The following is a 20,532-nucleotide window of genomic DNA, read 5'->3' on the forward strand; positions in this document are numbered from 1 at the left end:
CACACATTTCCCTTACTTTTTAGGAGGGGGAAAGCGTGTCTTATAGAGCAAAAAATACAGTACATTAAATAAACATGTGTTGTGAACACACAGCAGCATCACCTGTAACTTTGCAAGAGATCTGGGAGCACCTCCCTCCGACTGTGCAATGCGGCTCTGTCCGAGGTCTGGGAAATGTCCTGGGCCTCATCCACCATTCCAGCTGAAGCTGGATACGAGACCTTTAGCTGCCCTTGGACTGACATTGTTTTCGGTCTGAGTCGCTGGAGGAGAAGCTGGACTCCTAATGGATTGGAGTTGTGTGGGGGAACGGACAGGAGGGGTGCACACACACAAGTCCTGTCCAATGACTTCTGATCCGTTACTGTGAGAGAGAGGCAGCGCTGGCGAGAGCAGAGCATTGCCGCTGTCTCTGCTAATAAGGAGATTTTTCACGGTGCCACTCCTGAAGTGGAAGGAGCTGTCAAATGAGCCGCTTGACAAATAGCCGTGCCGCAGAGTCCCTTACTTTGTCATTGTAAATAGAGGCCTTGTGCAGGCTGCACGGTTAAGCCCCCGCCTAAGTCTCTCCTCCGCCTCCACCTCAGATATTTGACAGCCAGGCATGGGAGCCATTTCCCGGCTAATTGAACGGACCAAGTTTGTTCCAGGAGGAGGCTGAGGTCCGCTGTTTCAGCCCTGACAAGTTCTGGTAGGGCTGGGGTTGAAATAGCAGAGCCGTTGGGCAGATAAAAATTGTACCCCATGTGAAATGATTTGGGAGGCTATGACAGAGAAGAAACAGGAAAGGAGGGCAAAAAATACAAGAGGTTAGCATATCTGGTGGCCCAACTCTATTATTGTTATTTCCCCAACTCTGTTCATTATTTTCATTGCCATGATCCTACACTTTGTCGAAGGGAAACTCCCCACCGGAGTAGAAATCATATATGGAACAGATGGAAAGCTCTTCAATCTGAGCAGGCTGAAAGCAAAGAGTAAGGTTACCGTAACTTCCGTCATAGAGCTTCAGTATGCTGATGACAACAGAGTGTGCGCACGCTCAGAGGATGACCTCCAAACCATCCTAAATATCTTCGCAGAAGCTTACGAAAAGCTTGGCCTATCACTCAACATCCCAAAAACCCACAAGTACAAAATAACCTCTCTGCAGTGCCACAAATCCAACTCAGTGGTGTAACGTTGGAAAATGTCGATCACTTCTCCTACCTAGGCAGTTTTCTTTCCACAAGGGCCAACATTGATGCCAAAATCCAGCACTGCCTGAGCTCTGAGAGTGCAGCTTTCTCCCGATTGAAGTGTAGAGGGTTTGAGGGCTGGGACATTCGCAGGGAAACTAAAAGGCTTGTTTACAGAGCTATTGTACTATCAACTTTACTGTATGCTTGTGAAACATGGACCACTTCTAAACGCCATCTCCAACTCCTGGAAAGATTCTATCAACGGGGTCTCCGAAAAAATTTACACATTGCTTGGGAAGACAGGCAAACTAATGCCAGTGTACTGGCAGAAGCAAAGATCACCAGTGTTGAAGCAATGATTCTTCAACATCAACGTTGCTGGACTGGTCACGTTGTGTGGATGCCTGATGATCGTCTTCCAAAGCAACCACTCTATTCTGAACTTAAAAATGGAAAGCGTAATGCTGGTGGGTCAACAAAAGAGGTTTAAAGACTCTCTCAAGGCAAATCTTAAAAAATGTAGTATAAACACTGACAACTGGGAAACACTGGCCTGCGAGCGCTCCAGTTGGAGATCAGCCTTGACCAAAGGTGTCATGGGCTTTGAAGACACTCGAACTCAGGACACAAGGGAGACATGCGCTAAGAGGAAGGCACGCTTGGCAAATCCACACTGTGATCAACTCCCGCCTGGAAACCAATGTCCCCACTGTGGAAGGACGTGTGGATCCAGAATTGGCCTCCAAACTCACTTACGGACTCACTGTTAAAACTGAGTTTATGGAAGACCATTTTACTCGGCTATGAGGGATGGCCAAAGAAGAAGAATCTGGTGGCAATGTAAAATCATTAAAAAGGCCTGGGAAAAGACATATAAAGACTTGAAGAGAATGTGGGAAATGGCCGCTGTTAAAAAAAACCCCTGAAGTCATGGTATTGAGATGCACAGAACTTGATGTGCTTATAGAGTGAACGATGTTGTTCCTGCATCTGAGCGTTGACAGATCAGCCCATCCCTACAGAAGGAAGAAGCCATTGCCAAAGAAGATAAAGAAGATTGGCAAAAATTAATTAATGAACTATGCAGGACATATTAGATAATTTGAAACCCAAGAAAGAAAGAGGATATTCATTTTTTTTTTAAAGGGAAATGTTTAAAGCATATTTTTCAAGGGTTGTGTACAGACTTTTGCATTAGTAGAACTTTTTAAAGTCCCTTGTATTAAGATGAATAAGGTTTGAAAATTGGATTGTTAAGAGTATAAGGTCTTATGGATGTGCATGAATAAGTTAATACAATGGAACCAAGAGGGGGAGCGGAGGGAAGTCATCTGAGTCAAGATTTATGATTTGAATTTCTATATTTGTTTTGTTTTACTTTGTTTTTGTATTGTTATTGTTTTGATTTTTCTTTTTCTGTCATTTTTGGAAAATTAATAATTTTTTATCAAAAAAAGGGGGGGGGGAGAAACAGAAATACTGAGCCACACTCCCTGGGAAGATATGGTCACACCACCAAAGGACCAGAAAAGACTGTTTATGTACGTGACAACAGCCACGCGGATGCTACAAGCCCAGAGATGGAAGGAAGAGACAACCCCAACCAGAGAAGAATGGCAAACCAAGTTGATGGGCTGTGGTGAAACGGCAAAATTAACTGGGAAGCTCAGAAATCAAGGACTTTTAAAAAGAGTGGGATGAAGAAAGTATATGATTTACTTACGAGACCACTGCGAGCAAGTTCAAACATGGGCAGGATTTTAACCACACGGAAAGTATGGATAATTTAGAAGGATAAAAATTGATATGCTAAGTATTGATATGCAGTTGTAAATATTATCAGTAGGACCCATGGAAGGGAGGGGGGGGGAAGTCAGGAGATTCAGAGTAATCTCGATATTTGGACTTTGAATTGAAATATATATATAATTTGAATTGAAATATATATAAAATTTGTTTATATATATATATATATATATATATATATATATATATATATATAATTTCTTCACACCACTCAAGTTGGAGTTCACTTTTTATTAGAGAAAACCAGTGCTTTTTTCCCCTAAAAAATAATGTTTAGGGTTACTCTCATTTCCCTACTCAGAAGATGCTGAGGCAGATGGATAGGACCCTGCAGGTGTCTTCTTAGTTCTCACATGCTCTTGCAAAGAACAGGCTTTGTGTATGTGGAATGTCTGCCAATAAAATGAGAACAGGCATCAGAAGATAAGAAAAGCCCTGCTAAATCAGGGTACTTGAGAGTTAAGATTCCTCCATTGCAGGAGCTTGGGGGTCCCTTCCAACTCCATTAATAATAATAATAATAATAATAATAATAATAATAATAATAGGGAGAGGCTTTTTCTACCTAACTGTTCAGCTTTTCTACCTAACTGTTTCCCCAGCCACTCTGGGCGGCTTCCACAGAGACAAAAAATACACTAAAATGTCACACATTAAAAATTTCCCTGAACAGGGCTGCCTTAAGATGTCTTCTGAATGTCGGGTAGTTGTTTATCGCTTTGACATCTGGTGGGAGGGCGTTCCACAGGGCGGGCGCCACCACCGAGAAGGCCCTCTGCCTGGTTCCCTGTAACTTGGCTTCTCGCAGTGAGGGAACCGCCAGAAGGCCCTCGGCGCTGGATCTCAGTGTCTGGGCAGGACGATGTGGGTGGAGGCGCTCCTTCAGGGATACAGGACCGAGGCCGTTTAGGGCTTTAAAGGTCAACACCAACACTTTGAATTGTGCTCAGAAATGTACTGGGAGCCAATGTAGGTCTTTCAAGACCCAAGTCACCAGTGTAGCTGCCGCATTCTGGGTTAGTTGTGGTTTCCGGGTCACCTTCAAAGGTAGCCCCATGTAGAGCGCATTGCAGTAGTCCAAGCGGGAGATAATTATCATATTGAAACACTGCCCCTCAATGCGGCCACACTTAGATTCACAAAATGTTTAGGGGTATGCGTACCCCTGCGTACCCCCAGAAAAAAGCACTGGCGAAAACACAATCTACACAGACTTGACAGAGGGCCAGGCTTAATGAGCCCAGCAGCTTATCCCCATGGATCAGTTGCCATGACTGGAAGTCCCTGAGTCCCCACAGCTGTCTTAAGTTCCCTCTTCTCCAGGGCTTTTCCCAAGCAATCGGAGACTCTGCCTGCAGGCAGCCTGCCTTTGCTCCTCCCATTTCATGCCTCTTCTGGTTCTGGAAGAGGAGCTTGTCACAGCAGGAGGGGGAGACACCCGTGATTCTTCACTAGCCGGACTCCTTGCCTTACTCAAATGTGCCCACTTGACTGCTTCAGTCAACAGAAATGGCCCTGTTACGGGCGGCACATAAGACCCGCTCCACATTTGTAGGAACTCCATATTTTAGTGTGGCAGCACCTACACCCTGGAACTCCCTGCCTATTGATATCAAGCAGGCGCCTTGACTGCACTCCTTTGGGCACCTGCTGTAAACATCCCTGTTTAGACAAGCCTAGTTAAAGCTCTGGTTTTCCCAGTTGTCATGTATGGAAGTGAGAGCTGGACCATAAATTGATGCTTTTGAATTCTGGTGCTGGAGGAGACTCTTGAGAGTCCCATGGAGTGCAAGAAGATCAAACCTATCCATTCTTAAGGAAATCAGCCCTGAGTGCTCACTGGAGGGGCAGATCCTGAAGCTGAGGCTCCAAGACTTTGGCCACCTCATGAGAAGAGAAGACTCCCTGGGAAAGACCCTGATGCTGGGAAAGATGGAGGGCACAAAGAGAAGGGGGCGACAGAGGACGAGATGGTGGGACAGTGTTCTCGAAGCTACCAGCATGAGTTTGACCAAACTGCGGGAGGCAGTGGAAGTCAGGAGTGCCTGGTGTGCTCAGGTCCAGGGGGTCACGAAGAGGCGGACACGACTAAACGGCTAAGGAACAACAACCAAGAGGTTTAGAAAGCTACTGGGAGTTTGAATGTTTTTAGGCCATTGTTGTTGGCTGGAAAACTGCATCGCAACATCTGGAGACAAGGGGATTTCAAAGGACGGCTCTGCTTTGCATTGCATACGGTTTTAGAAAGTGTGAATTAGGCCAGTTTGCCTTTAGATGAATTTAAGCTGACTTTCTCCCTGCTCATAGCAGCTTCCCAGCTCCACCTGTGCACTCTCAAGCACATGGAGGGGCCCTCGTGGAGAGAGAGAGAGAGAGATGAGTTTCAATACCTGATAGCTGCTATCTATTTGATGCGCTGTTTAATATACGCTTGCAATGCTTTCCTTCCCTGCCCCAGAGGCCCCGGAATGTGACTTGCTATTTTTTTAAGCAATCTGATAAATAGATGCACCAATCTTCAGCTCCTTACAGAACACAAGCTTGATATACCTCCTTCCTTATATTCCAATTCAGATGAGGAAGAGAGGGAGTAACCAGGCCATTATAGGAGATATTGCAGTTGCAGTCCAGGAGGTGGTTTGCACGGCTTTGACTTTCGTGTCCAAAGAGTTGCAGGAGATTATATTCTCTCTTTTTCTGGAGCTGGGGCAAGTGATGAGCTTTGGTGGAGCAGGAAGAGACATGCCTTGATAGCATTAAATTAGCAATATTTGGGTTGGTTTATACTATCAACATGGAGAGCTTTGAAACAAGCATTTTCGTTTTAACCTTCTGTCTGGGGGCAGGCACCTCATTTTGCAGACAGGGAATTGAGGTGTGGAATCTGGATATTTTAAACAGTTTACCTGTTCGCTTTGTTCACAGAGGACAAGATGGTTGGACGGTGCTCTCATAGCTACTAACATGAGTTTGGCCAAACTACGGGAGGCAGTGGAAGACAGGAGGGCCTGGCGTGCTCTGGTCCATGCGGTCACAAAGAGGCGGACATGACTAAACAACAACAACAAAAATAGAGGTCTTCAGGCAGGCCCCCCCCCCCCCCCCGTGTGTGAGAGGGGGGAAGGGAGGGAGGGAGAGAGATGGAGAGATGACAGACAGACAGACCAGGGACATGTCTGCAGCCTCTTCATCCCGAGAATGGAATAATTTGTCCCCTGTAGTAAATTCCATAATGAAGCGATGAATCACCAGGAATAAATCTGCACTATTACAAGCAGGTGAAGACAAACTGCTATTGATTTACAGCCTGCAAATCCTGTGTGTCTTCCTGTCACAAAAGGGGAAGGCAGGAGGTGTCCTGAGGACGTGGTGTCAACACCTGCTTGGTTTTTAATTCAACTTTTCTCTTCGTTTTATGGCATGTGCATAATCATTAGGGAGAAGCTGGCCCTCTTCCGTGTACTGGGATGGGCGTGGTGGGAGAAGTCTGGTTCAGGGTACATTTTATTGCAAATGAAAAAGGTGGCAGAGCAGCTTTTGAACGGGTTGCACCGGGGGTGGGAATCCAGCAGGAGCTGAGGAGGGTCCAGTTTAGAATATATGCCCCCCCCCCGGCCCTCAAATGAAAATTTAAATCTGGGTGGCAGAGAATCATGCGTTTTGAGTACAGGAGCCCAGGATAGCAATTCCGAGTGGCCAAAGCAGGGAAAGTGAAAATGCAAGGGACAAAGACAGAGAGATGCTAGACCCATGCAGGTAAAGGGTAAAGGTAAAGGGACCTCTGACCATTAGGTCCAGTCGTGACCGACTCTGGGGTTGCGGCGCTCATCTCGCTTTATTGGCCGAGGGAGCCGGTGTACAGCTTCCGCGTCATGTGGCCAGCAGGACTAAGCCGCTTCTGGTGAACCAGAGCAGCGCACGGAAACGCCATTTACCTTCCCGCCGGAGCGGTACCTATTTATCTGCTTGCACTTTGATGTGCTTTCAAACTGTTAGGTTGGTAGGAGCTGGGACCGAGCAATGGGAGCTCACCCCGTCGTGGGGATTAGAACCGCCAACCTTCTGATCGGCAAGTTCTAGGCTCTGTGGTCAAAGCACGGAAAGTGAGAATGCAAGGGACAAAGACAGACATGCTAGACCCATGCAGGTAGGTAAAGGTAAAAGTTAAAGGACCCCTGGACAGTTAAGCCCAGTCAAAGGTGATCAACTCCTGCCCAGAAACCAATGTCCCCACTGTGGAGGGACGTGTGGATCCAGAATTGGCCTCCATAGTCACTTACGGACTCACTGTTAAAACCGTGTTTATGGAAGACAATCTTACTCGGCTACGAGGGATCGTCAAAGAAGATCACAAACTTGACATGAGCCAACAGTGTGACACAGCAGCTAAAAAAGCCAATGCAATTCTGGGCTGCATCAATAGGAGTATAGCATCTAGATCAAGGGAAGTAATAGGGCCACTGTATTCTGCTCTGGTCAGACCTCACCTGGAGTACTGTGTCCAGTTCTGGGCACCACAGTCCAAGAAGGACACTGAAAAACTGGAACGTGTCCAGAGGAGGGCAACCAAAATGGTCAAAGGCCTGGAAACAATGCCTTATGAGGAACGGCTAAGGGAGCTGGGCATGTTTAGCCTGGAGAAGAGGAGGTTAAGGGGTGATATGATAGCCATGTTCAAATATATAAAAGGATGTCACATAGAGGAGGGAGAAAGGTTGTTTTCTGCTGCTCCAGAGAAGCGGACACGGAGCAATGGATCCAAACTACAAGAAAGAAGATTCCACCTAAACATTAGGAAGAACTTCCTGACAGGAAGAGCTGTTCGACAGTGGAATTTGCTGCCAAGGAGTGTGGTGGAGTCTCCTTCTTTGGAGGTCTTTAAGCAGAGGCTTGACAACCATATGTCAGGAGTGCTCTGATGGTGTTTCCTGCTTGGCAGGGGGTTGGACTCGATGGCCCTTGTGGTCTCTTCCAACTCTATGATTCTATGAGAGCAGAACCTCACCTGGAGTCCAAGAGCGGCCTCTATCAAACAAGTTTCCAAACTCACAATCCCTCTTTATTGTATGGATTACAGCCTTCGCAGAACATTTGTTTCCAATTTCCATCAATACTCTTGATAGCAGTGAGCAACTAAAAGACACTACAATCAGAGATTTAAGATGCCTTGGTTGCCTCCTAGTGGCAGCTCGTCTATACTTATTTTGCTTTGCCTTTTTGAGAATGTCACGCTGAGCAGTGGGCTTGATCCAGCAGGGTCCTTGGCTTCTCCCGCTCCAAATGGCCGGTCTGCCTGCACTCTCAAGGGTGTCACTGGGGCTGGGATCCACTTGGAATGGCAGCACATATTCCTGGAAGCAAGGTTGCCAGATTTTGGGGGGCAAAGCTGTACTAGCAACCTTACTGTATGCTTGTGAAACATGGACCACTTACAAACACCATCTCCAACTCCTCGAAAGACTCCATCAATGGGGTCTCCAGAAATTTTCACACACCACTTGGGAAGACAGGTGTACTAATACCAGCGTATGGAAAGAAGCAAAGATCACCAGTGTTGAAGCAATGATTCTTCAACATCAATTTCGTTAGACTGGTCATGTTGTGTGGATGGCTGATTATTGTCCTTAACCAAAGGTGTCTTGGGCTTTGAAGACACTCAAACTCAGGACGCAAGGGAGAAACGTGCTAAGAGGAAGGCATGCTTGGCAAATCCACACCGTGATCAACTCCTGTCCGGAAAACAATCTCCCCACTGTGGAAGGACGTGTGGATCCAGAATTGGCCTCCACAGTCACTTATGGACTCATTGTTAAAACCGTGTTTATGGAAGACCATCTTACTCGGCTATGAGGGATTGCCAAAGAAGAAGATGACTCCTATTCAGTAGAAAGACAAAGTACATAAGAAATCAGAAGATTCCTGCAGGAACAGGCCCATGGCCCACCTTGTCCCAGCGTCCTGCTCTCCCAGTGGCCAACCAGATGCAATGTGGAACTCGCAAGCAGGATTCGAACACAAGAGCCCTCTATCCTCCTGTGGTCTCCAGCAACTTACCTTCGGAAGCATTCTTCCTCTGACTGTGCAGGCAGGGCAGAGCCATCAATAGTCCTCTCCCTCATTAGTCTAGTCCTCTTTTCAAGCCATCCAAGTTGGTGGCCATCCCTGCCTCCTGTGGCAGGGAGTTCCACAGTTTAGCTCTGCACTGTGTGAAGAAGTCATTTAAAACAATTCTGTCCTGAATCTTCCAAGTACTCAGATTCACTGAATGTCCCCCGAGTTCTCAGAGGGGGACTGGTAGGGGGGAATTCAGCCCATTATGTCTGGGGTTGCATTCCCCTTGACGGCTCAGATTATGTTGCGTGTACTCCGCATTCATCCCTGGGTGCCAGGTTTTGGAGCAGAGTCCATAAGTGCTTTTGCACAGCTCACAAAAGTCACCTTTCCTGGAGCTGACCACCTGAATCTAGTGTACTGTAACACACCTTCCCTGAAAGACTTCAAGTCTTGGTGTCCAAATCAAGGGAAGTCATAGCATTGCTCTAGTCTCTTTGGGCTAGACCCCACCTGGAGTCCTGTGTCCACCATTTTAGGAGGGTCTGGAAACCACGCCTGATGAGGAATGGTTGAGGGCATATCTAGCTTGGAGAAAAGAAGACTGAGAAGTGATAGGATAGCCAACTTCAGATATCTAAAGGGCTCTCCTATGGAAGATGGAGCCAGCTTGTTTTCTGCTGCTTCCAAACCAATGGACTCAAACAGCAAGGAAGGAGATTCCGGCTAAACATCAGGAGGAATCCAGTTTGTCATCCTTCCCATGTTCTTGAAGAGTGGAAAATGCACGGCGGTGAATGGACTCACTTGCCAATGACAGAGCCACAGCAACACATGCACACACACTGCAGATAAATGCCAATCCTTTTATTTATTCCAACATTACCATCTCCAAAGGAAAACACAGCCTCGAATCCTGCCCCAGCATTACAGCGCTCTTTCCAGTCTCTCAGCAGAGAACAGTGAAGATAGGAAGTCCAGCACAACTTCCGCCAACCTGACGCTCTCCCAGATGTTTTGGACGGCAACTCCCAGCGTGGCTACAGAGGCTGACGGGAACTGTAGCACAAAACCTCTGAAAGGCAGCCAGGCTGGGAAAGGCTGGTTTTTGCTACTTCTAACAGATTGGAAGAACGTCGATGCATCGTCTGTGCAATGGCAAAGGAGGAGAGCAAAGGCCAGGAGTCTGCGAGGGCCTTGCACAGAAAGCAAACCATGGAGAACAAGTTTTCGACTGAAAACAGAAAGAAATGGGGAAGAAACGCAAAGGTCTGTGGTGCTTGGCTGAACTGGAAAGGCTTCATTCAGACAACCCTGGAAGCCCATGGAAATCTGCATCGGAAGTACAGCGGCAAACATAAAACCGTTTATCGGGCTCCGTTGCTTTAGGCACATGCTGGTTTCTTCATCACGCATATGAACTCTGGACCATGCAGAATCTTGAGAAAGTCCTTGTGCTTGACTGTAAGCCAACCCAGTACCTTGGGGTGGGGGTGTTTCTGTACACAATGCAACAACCCCCCATCGCTTCTCCCTTTGGCCTAAACTCACCACACCTTCCACAACTTTGCAAACGGATTTTACATTTAAGAGCAATAATTGTAGCAGTGGGCATTGGGTCAGAGAGCAGAGAGACGCACCAAGCCATTGTCTCTCCAGCGGCTCCCCCACCCAAGCTGGAAAAATAATAATAATATATATATAACATTTTTTAAAGGCAAAATGGCTCATTGTACATCCAGATGTCTTGCACACGCACGCCTCTGGGTTACAGGCGCTGTGCAGTATCGGTTTGGACATTTATGAAGTATCAAGATTTTAATTCAAAACGAAAGGTACAGTCGCACATTACATTGCCAAGCAAAACACAGCAATTGTGGGGGAATCGGGAAGACAGCTCACTGCCTTGACAAAATCTGTTGGAGAGATCTAGATCTTTTAATCAGCACTTCAAAAACCTGATGCACAGGAACTCTCCAGCTTTGCACAGTCTTCTAAAACGCCGGATCCCTTCAGAGTGTGTATTAAACCACCTCCCAAATTATTCCATTTTGCCCTCCTCTGTCCCAGGAAAATTTCTGATTTGACTTCTCAAACCCTGCTTCGAAAGAAAACAATAAATTTACAAATCTATTAGGAAAGAGAGACAGGCGCAATAGATGTAGGGGGGCAGGAGGTGGTCCCCCCCTTTACATTCAGAATCCAGGGTACCAAAAGCAGACAATACAACCTGGGAAGAAGGACAGGCTGAACCGCAAAACAAAGCCAAGCCAGATTATTGCAGAGGGGGCTGTCTTGTTAAGTGTGCCGTTTAGAAGCCTAGCTGCTGATGCTAGAGGCTGGTTCTACCCTAGCGGTAAAGCCCCCCCCCCCCAAGACTTTGCACACTCAATTTTTTGTGGGATTGCTCAGTTGCAGCCTGAAAAGATTGGCATCCGACATTGGAAGAGTGTGCAAAGGGGAAACCAGTAATAAAACCCTCCCTGCCTGAAGGAGCAGGAAGCAACAAATTAAATAGTTGTGTGAAGTAGTCAGAGCTTTGCAGAGTAAAGCGCTGTTATTTTAGCGCAAGGCTGCAAACGGTTGAGGGGAAAGGGAAGCCTCAGCTGGGCCAAAAAGTCCTAGCATGGAAGCAACTTTAGGGGCGAGAAACCTTATAGCTCCTGGAAAGGAATGGGACAGGGTGGGCTCAAGATCTGAATCTCCAAAGCCAAACCTCCACATGCTACGTTGGAGAATGGCGGCTGAAAAGAAGTAGCTGCTGGTTATTCTTCTGCCAAAGAAGGTAGTTTGGGGACAGGTACTACAGTACGGAAACGCGGAAGGAGGCACCAAGGGAGAACCCCCTGTCCGGGGACTCAGCTACAAATAAAATGCTTCAAAGGTGTTGTAAAGTGCAATATACAAATGTGGCACTAGGTGGCGAGAGAGAGCTAGGCAAAATTCAATGCGTTTTTAAAACAGAGCATTTTCACAGCGTTTTTAATGCGTGTGTCGATTCCAGCCGGGAGCTGCAGAAGGGGCAAGCCGCAAGCCGCCCTACATGTAATGCTGGGGAGGGAACGGGCAGCGGTATTGCTTGCTAACTGGGGGGACTCTTGTCTTCAGGCAGAAGTAATGTAAGTGGCAGGTTTGTGTGTGTGACATGGAACTTTGTGCTTTTAAGTGTGAAAGGTGGGGGTTGCCTCCAACCAAAGTGGGCCAGGAGGCACTTTGCAGCAGGAGCTGCTCCTGAGCCTCCCACTGTGATCCACATATCTTGAAGGGGGAGCAGCCACGGAGACCAGAAACCAACACCCCAAGGCGAAAGGGTCCAGCTCCCCAGCTGTGTGCAAAGTTCCCTGAGGGGTGGGCGGAGAGGTCCTACAATCTCAGCTAAGCGCCCCAATGCCACAAATGATGCCTCCCTGGGAACCCCAGGCCTCGCGGTGCCTGCTCTAGTTGCAAGCAGGGAAGCTCACATTGGCAATGAGACCTGGGATGTGTCCAGGGAGACCCATGGATGGCATTCGCAAAGGGGGAAAGGGGGCAGCCTTTGCAAAGGGCACTTTCCTTTCTAGGCCTTTCCTCCCAGGAGTGGGTAGGACAGGGGTCGGGAACCTAAGGCCCATGGGCCACAAGCGGCCCATGGACCCCCACTGCCCGCTCGGGGGCCCCCGCCGCCCGCAGCCAATGGGAAGCTGCACACACCACCTCTGCACCGGAAGGAGCGCCGGAAATAGCATTTGCGCTTGCGTGTGTGCGCACACACTCCGGCCCACCATGGCGTCTGATCGAGCAGCAAAAAAAGCTAGTGCTCTTCTAGGCTGTATCTGCAGAAGTCTAGTGCCCAGATGTAGGGAAGTCAGAGCCCCACTCTATTCTGCCTTGGTCAGGCAAACACCTGGAGTCCTGTGTCCTGTTCTGGGCACCACAAATTAAGGAGCTGGAAAGTGGGCAGAAGAGGGGGACCAAGATGATCAAGGAAACTTAGCCTGATGAGGAGCGGTTGAAGGAGCTGGGTATGTTTAGCCTGGAAAAGAGGAGACTGAGAGGAGATATGAGTTAAAAGGTAAAGGTAAAAGGACCCCTGACCATTAAGTCCAGCCGTGGCCGACTCTGGGGTTGCGGTGCTCATCTCGCTTTATTGGCCGAGGGAGCCGGCGTACAGCTTCCGGGTCATGTGGCCAGCATGATTAAGCCGCTTCTGGTGAACCAGAGCAGCGCATGGAAATGCCGTTTACCTTCCCACCGGAGCAGTACCTATTTATCTACTTGCACTTTGATGTGCTTTTGAACTGCTAGGTTGGCAGGAGCAGGGACCGAGCAATGGGAGCTCACCCCGTCACAGGGATTCGAACCGCCAACCTTCTGATCAGCAAGCCCTAGGCTCTGTGGTTTAACCCACAGTGCCACCCGCGTCTTAATAAATGTGCAATTGTTACTGTTTTGAACTTGAATTACCTTCTTTAGTGGGTGGTGCAAAGCATTATTCTGAATAAGGCTTTTGAATAGGGTTTGAGGGCACCGGGGATGAGTTTATGGAACAAAGGAGGCAGTGGCCCCAAAGGCTGGGGAATCCCTGTGCTAGATGATGAGCATCCCTTTGGACAAACCAGTTTCACCTGCATGCCAGGGGAAACCATTTTGGAGCAACCGCCTGGGAAGAACTCCTGCACGGAAAGGAGCAGAGGATAGGGAACAGTGCCAAATTCAAAGAGGCTTGCTCAGGAAAAAAATTTCCTGCGCAAAGGACCCCATTGTCTGCACTCACCCTTGCAAGAACCCAAATGCGTTTGGTGTATGTCTGTGCCCTTAAGAAGAAAGTCTTGGCCCCCAAACCTGGTCTTTGACAGGACCTCCCCAAAGTTTCCCAACATGTTTGGGGGGTGGAGGCACCAGCAAGTAATCTGGGGACAGAGGGCAAGAGGAAGACACTTTATCCCTGCCTAGTGCCCAACCAGGGGGGAAACATCCAGAGGTTTAAGCATCTCTCCATTTCCTTTCCCTTTGTTGAGCGTCAACAGACTCATGGCCTCTGCTCACTTCGCAGGGGAAATGGAGAAAAGACCCCCCCCAAGATGCTTCATGGGAGCGGCTGACAAGACTTAGCAACGGAGGAAGAGACCCCAGTTGTGTGTGTGTAGACAGGCAAGCTTTTGGCACCTGAAACAGCATCGTTCAACGCCGAGCAATAATAAATACAAGGTTTTGATGGGATGCAGCAACACGGGAGATGTGGGAAATGGCAGCTTCATCAGTAAAAAAAAAAAAATCAACCAACCAACCATCGACTATTCTATGTCATATAAAAATAAACCATATATTAAAAAAACCAACAACCAGACCATTGGACATGGCACGGTGGGAGATGGAGAACAGAACGGAAAGTCCCAATATGTGTGCCGGTCAATTTGCTGCAAGGGAGAGTTAACACTTTCTGACCAAAAAGGGGAATCAAGCCTAAAAGATCAGGAGGGGAGGGCAGGGCAGCGAAATCTAGGCCGGGACGCAAGTTTGGGAAGGAGAGGAGAGCCATTCCTTTAGAGGGGTTTTTCCAGGGTGTAGATGGTTCAGGTAGGTAGCCGTGTTGGTCTCACGCAGTCAAAATAAATCAAAAAATTGTCTAGTAGCACCTTAGAGACCAACTAAGTTTGTTCTGCGTATAAGCTTTCCTGTGCATGCATATGAAAGCTTATACCCAGAACAAACTTAGTTGGTCTCTAAGGTGCTACTGGACATTTTTTTGATTTTTAAAATTTATTTCTAGGTGGTGCGTCTTAGGGCAAAGTGGGCAACATGGATTCCCCCCCCCCTCCTGCCCAAGGCACTTCAGAACAGCCTGCTATAGAGTGCTTTTTTAAAGTTCCTAGGCCTCATTGTTTCAGAAATACGAATGAAACCTGAAAGGCTGAAACTTCTGTAAATTAAGAGGAAAGTAAGTCTAAGGTAGCTAACCTGTTAGGTAACCTGTTAGGCGTTTCAGAAGAAATGGGGCAATGCCGAAAGTATGTTCGGCAGTTGTATCTCATTCAGAATATGTCGAGAACATTTGTGCAGGAAAAACTCAGCCTGGAGCTAGCCTGAGATGACTCAATTTCTATACATGTGTGAAGTTAAGGTGAGGGAACGCATCTCTAGAAGCTGGTGAAATTTATACACCAGGAGACTGCCCTTTTGCTATGCCTGAGTAAAGTTGCCTTCAATATCACAATGGTGCGGCTTTTAAAAAGACCATCGACACCACCTTTTCATCTTCTCAAATCCATGTGACGCTTCCACCTAGAAGGTGGAATTAACCGTTTTTGTCTCCTGTTTGCATTCGCACTAAAGAGGGAAGGAGAGAGAGAAAGAGCCAGAGAACATCTTGTTGGCAAATGGCGGCCTTGTGAACTGCAGGAGGCATCTCCCCTGGATCAGGCCAACGGGGGTCCCCGCCCCCCAATCCAGCATCGTCTTCTCACACTGGCCAGCCAGCTGCACATCTATGCGCAGCCTGCAAGCCAGCCAGGAGTGCTGCGGCCCTCTTCAAATCTGCAATTCCAAGCAAATGGTACCGTATTTTTCGCTCCATAAGGCGCACCGGACCATAAGGCGCACCTAGTTTTGGGAGGAGGAAAACAAGAAAAAATTATTCTGAATCCCAGAAGCCAGAACAGCAAGAGGGATCTGGCTTCTGGGATACCGTGTGGCTGTTCTGGCTTCTGGGATAACCATGCCAAGCCTCTTCAGGACAGCGGGATGAAGGCTCCGCCTGCCCAAAGAGGCTGCGCACGGCTAAGGCAGAAGCCAGGACAGGCGCGTCGCTGAAGGACTGCGCAGTTCTCCCTCTGTGCGCAGCGCCTCTCCTGCGAAGCTGCAGAAGGAACAGAAGGAGGAGACCCTTCTGTTCCTCCTCCAGCTTCGCAGGACAGGCGCGTCGCTGAAGGGGTGCTGCGCAGTTCTCCCTCTCTGCGCAGCGCCATTCGCTCCATAAGACACACTCACATTTCCCCTTACCTTTTAGGAGGAAAAAAGTGTGTCTTATGGAGTGAAAAATACGGTACTCAGAGCATCTCCTGCGTTATGTCGACCCCTCTTTGAAAGCCATCTAAGTTCATGGCCACTGCTAGATACTGGGAGAGCCGATGCTCTGTTTTAAATTCGTGCTGCATGAATACAGGGCTACCTTGGTTCCCGAACGGCTTAGCTGACGGACAAATCGGCTCCCGAACCCCGCAAACCCAGAAGTACGTGTTCCACTTAGCGAACATTTTTTTTGGGAGGCCGAATGTCTGTTTCGGCTGTCGGCATTGTTTCCAGAGCCAATCAGAAGCCATGCCTTGGTTTTGGAAGCTGAATGGACTTCCGGAACGGATGGAGTTCAAGAACCAAGGTACCACTGTAACCGCTTCCTCTTTGTCTGCCCTGAAATCTCCCAAATTTCAGTCAGAGGCGTTTGGGTTCTAGAATTACGAGAGAGGGGGAGGAAACCTCTTTGTCCCCACGGTCTCCGCAAAGGAGGGGAAATCTCCATCACACTTTCCCCCCATTAAAAGAGTCCCAAACACCATCGCTTTTCCTCGCTGGGGAGTCTCCCCTGTTCCGTTTATCATGAAGGCAGTGGGCTTTCCTTCACGGGAGGTTTCTAAGCAGAGGTTGGACGGCCCACTGTCAGGGATTTTTTAAAGCTGTGGTTCCTGCATTGCAGCGGGTTGGGCTGGATGACCTTTGGGGATCCCTCTCAACCCTACGACCCTGGGCTTGTTTCGGCTGCCCTCTTCCCAGCCCCACGAGATCCTCGCTGGGCAGTGGCGGCCGGAAGATGGCGCTACGTGATCCCAAAACCAAAATGCGCGACGGGAGAGGTGGGCTGTGAAAAAGCTGCCCCACAAAAGCCAGATTTAACTGCCCTGCCCAGGAGACCGGAGGGAGATCGCCAAGGGAGAAACTCAACGGACTGAAGAAGAGGCACTGTTTGTGGACGTTGCGATGCTCTGGAAGGAGGCCGTTCCCCCGAGAGATCCTTGGAGGCAGGAAGGAACCCAGGAGATCTCCAGGAAGGGATTCCAGCAAAGTTTGCTACAGAAGAGAGTCAGTATCAGCAAAAAAAAAATTGCCTCGTTCGTCCTACTGCTTATAGTGGTAACCTGCAAATGAAAGAAAGAGAAATATTAACTTGCTTTCAGTCCCCTCGCTGTCTTGAGAAGAGCAACAAACCTTTCAGCTCTTGTGGAAAACAAAGATGCTATTATTTTAGTGCCGTATATCAACATGTTTTAAAAAAGAACGCAGGAACATGTTGCAGTTCTTAAAACATCTTACATCTAAATTAACTGGGGTCCATTTTTAACTTTTTGCGTGGCTTCCCTTCTGTACCTTTGTATTAAAACTGCTTTGATATCTGTATGAAACAGCGGTATATAAATATTTCTATAAATAATTTTTTTTAAGAAGATATTTATTAAGATTTTCCATTTTATACAAACAAAGAAAAAAAAGGAAAAAAATTAAAAAGAAAAAATATTAAAAACTCATAAATTTCATAACTTATTTTTCAATAACATATTTCCCTGACCTCCTCATGCCTCCCCTTCTTGTATTCCAGTTCAAATTGTTCATCCAGCAAATCCTTATCTCATAGCATTACAGCTTATTTCTATAAATAAATTAGGTAAGCGTATCGGCAAGTTTAAATCAGTCCTTCCTGTTTAAAAGACCACAGAGATGCTTGAACCTCATTTCCCTTTCCTGCTTGCGGGCAAGATGGTCCGTGGCAGTGTCTTTCTCGAGAGGCCGACACTTCAAATTTAAATTTTGCAGCTTGTAGCTACAAGAATTTGCTAAAAGGGCGCAGTTAACAAACACCCTGAGAGGCAATTCAAAACGAAAATTTATGGAAAAGTGGGATAGATATGTTTTATATGTTCAAAAATACAGTAAAGGTTCGCTATCTACGCTAGCATTTGATTGACGTTGGAGTGAGACTGAGTTGAGAAATAAGACTAAGAGCACATATTGATATAGGAATGTATTAGATAAAATGTAAAGAAATATACAATAATAAGAGTACATTCATTTGTAAAAAAGGAACATACAATGGGAAAGACAGGAAGTCTAGTGTGTTGGTATGAGTATGATTGGGGGGGGGATTTGTTTCTGTTTTTTGTTTCATTTTCTTTCTAGGTATATACAATTTGTATATACCGTATTTTTTGCTCTATAAGACTCACTTTTTCCCTCCTAAAAAGTAAGGGGAAATGTGTGTGCGTCTTATGGAGCGAATGCAGGCTGCGCAGCTATCCCAAAAGCCAGAACAGCAAGAGGGATTGCTGCTTTCACTGCACAGCGATCCCTCTTGCTGTTCTGGCTTCTGAGATTCAGAATATTTTTTTCCTTGTTTTCCTCCTCCAAAAACTAGGTGCGTCTTGTGGTCTGGTGCATCTTATAGAGCGAAAAATACGGTAATTTTTGTATACGTGTTGGAAATTATATTATAGTAAGCCTCCCCTCCCCACAACACCTTTGAAAGGGTATCATATGTTAAATCTAGATGGGCCAACAGCACCCCAAAAATAAGCAAGTTGGAGATCGAAAAGGAGTGCCGATATTCCCCCGAGTGTGGGGGGACACTGCCCCCCCTCACCTTTATGAGAAGGCTCTGGTCTGGGTGTTTGATGTGCCAAGTTCTGCTGGCTTGTAAGGTTACAAAGGTGGTCCAGATCCTCGGAGGGGGGAGGAGGAGGCCTGGAAAAGAGAGCAGGGAAACGGTTTGGGAAAAGGATCCATCGGCCAGCTTGTTCCCCAAAGGCTGAGGCTGCAAAGCCTTTGCCCCAAAGGGTCTGCTCACAAGTGGTTCTCCCCCTCCCAATCACTTTTTTAGTCTTTTAAATACTTGTTTTTTTGCCGGTCATCTTACAAATTTATTCTCTTTGTCAACTGCTTTGAGGGTCCCTGCTCCCCCGCCCTTCACAATCGAGCAGCGTGTAAATTTTATGAAACAAACAGAACTGAGCCTCCATCTGTTAAAAATCAATTTCAGCCTCAGCCCCTCTGTCTGTAAAACGGGACCTAACCCCGCGCACAGAAAGCACTCTGCACCCACTGCGAAACATTCACATGATGCCAACGAAGCGCCAGCGGCTGCGCATGACACAACATTGTGAGCCGAAGGGCTGGCGATCTGGTTGCATAGCTTGAGAGGGAAGCAGGGCAAGTTTTTGCTGAGGTGAGCTGCCCGCCATGTGATGTGCGCTGCAGGTAGAATCTCGTCTGGCTCAACCTTCCTCCCTGCACTTAGAAAGCCAGGTGCCAGGGAGAAGGTGACTCCCTTCTACCCGACATCCTAGTTTTCTATGTGCAGGGAGATAGATAATTGAATCACAAAAGTGCAAAGTCCAACCCCTTAAAGCAGGCATGGCCAAACTTGGTCCTCCAGGTGTTTGGGAACTACAATTCCCATCATCCCTGACCACTGGTCCTGTTAGCTAGGGATGATGGGAGTTGTAGTCCCAAACATCTGGAGGGCAGAGCTTAAAGAGCCTTAAAGAGATGGAGATGAAGGAGACACAAACCAAAAAATGCACCCTGGCATCACACCGCCATCGTGCTCTGCTTACAACCGAGGCCATTTGAGCAGATGAGGCTTCCCCACCTGCACTCCTGGATCACGGATCGGGGATCCCTCTCACCTCGTTGGCTTGTCGCTTCTGGAGCGGTGACCTTCGTGACCTTCCCTTGACCTCGGGCGCACCGATTCGTGTGAGTCGTGCTGGGGAGAAGAGGGAGAGGAGGGCGGTCAGCTCAGACCGGAACACGACAAAATAAAGTCCTCCTTCACGTGGCGCAGAGTTAACCTGTGGAACTCCCTGCCCCAGGAGCCAGCAAGGGCCACCAACTGGGAAGCCTTTAAAAAAGGATCAGACTGCAGTGGCACCTTGGTTCTCAAATGCCTTGGAACCCAAACACTGCAACCCCGGAAGTCAGTGTTCCAGTTTGTGAACTTTTTTCAGAAGCTGAACGTGCTCCGATTTGAGTGTTACGCTGAGGTCTGTCTGTTTTTGCTATTTATGTTGCATTTTTGCTGCACTTTTTGTTTTGTTTTTGTGACTGTGTGGAACCCAGTTCAGCTACTGACGGATTGCTTCTGTGACTGCTTCTTGTTGTTTAGTCATTTAGTCGTGTCCGACACTTAGAGACCCCATGGTGACTGCAGTACATTGTTTATTGCTTTCATTTTATGGCTCAATGGTCTCATTAGATAGCAAAATTCATGTTAAATTGCTGTTTTAGGGGTTGTTTTCAAAAGTCTGGAACGGATTAATCCATTTTGCGTTACTTTCTATAGGAAAGCAGTGTGCCTTGGTTTTGGAACGCTTTGGTTTTGGAACGGACTTCCGGAACGGATTAAGTTTGAGAACCAAGGTACCACTGTAATCCTTTGGCCTTGGGGATGCTTTTAATAGATTTCTCTATCCTCTTGGTTTTAATGTACCTGTGCGGGTTTGCTGTCTATTGGTTTAGTTGTAAGTCGCTT

At 47.5% G+C, this 20,532-nt stretch overlaps 1 protein-coding gene across 4 annotated transcripts in view; it reads right to left on the reverse strand.

Annotated features, from left to right (window-relative positions):
- Positions 1-9,890: 9,890 nt before the first annotated feature.
- The window catches only part of CCDC50 (coiled-coil domain containing 50), a 316,416-nt gene continuing 305,774 nt past the window's right edge, over positions 9,891-20,532 (reverse strand). For 3 of the 4 annotated variants that reach the window (XM_083612864.1, XM_083612863.1, XM_083612866.1), the window contains 3 exons: positions 19,688-19,767; positions 18,643-18,743; positions 9,891-17,146 (listed from right to left, as the gene is read on the reverse strand). In XM_083612864.1, the coding sequence (XP_083468990.1) occupies positions 17,127-17,146; positions 18,643-18,743; positions 19,688-19,767 (201 nt within the window). In that variant the 3' untranslated portion in view covers positions 9,891-17,126. The remainder of the gene's footprint in view (positions 17,147-18,642; positions 18,744-19,687; positions 19,768-20,532) is intronic. The other variant, XM_083612865.1, reaches the window with a different exon arrangement.

The sequence above is a fragment of the Podarcis filfolensis genome (genome assembly GCF_964270895.1).
Source record: "Podarcis filfolensis genome assembly, chromosome: 5".
Classification (NCBI taxonomy): domain Eukaryota; kingdom Metazoa; phylum Chordata; class Lepidosauria; order Squamata; family Lacertidae; genus Podarcis; species Podarcis filfolensis.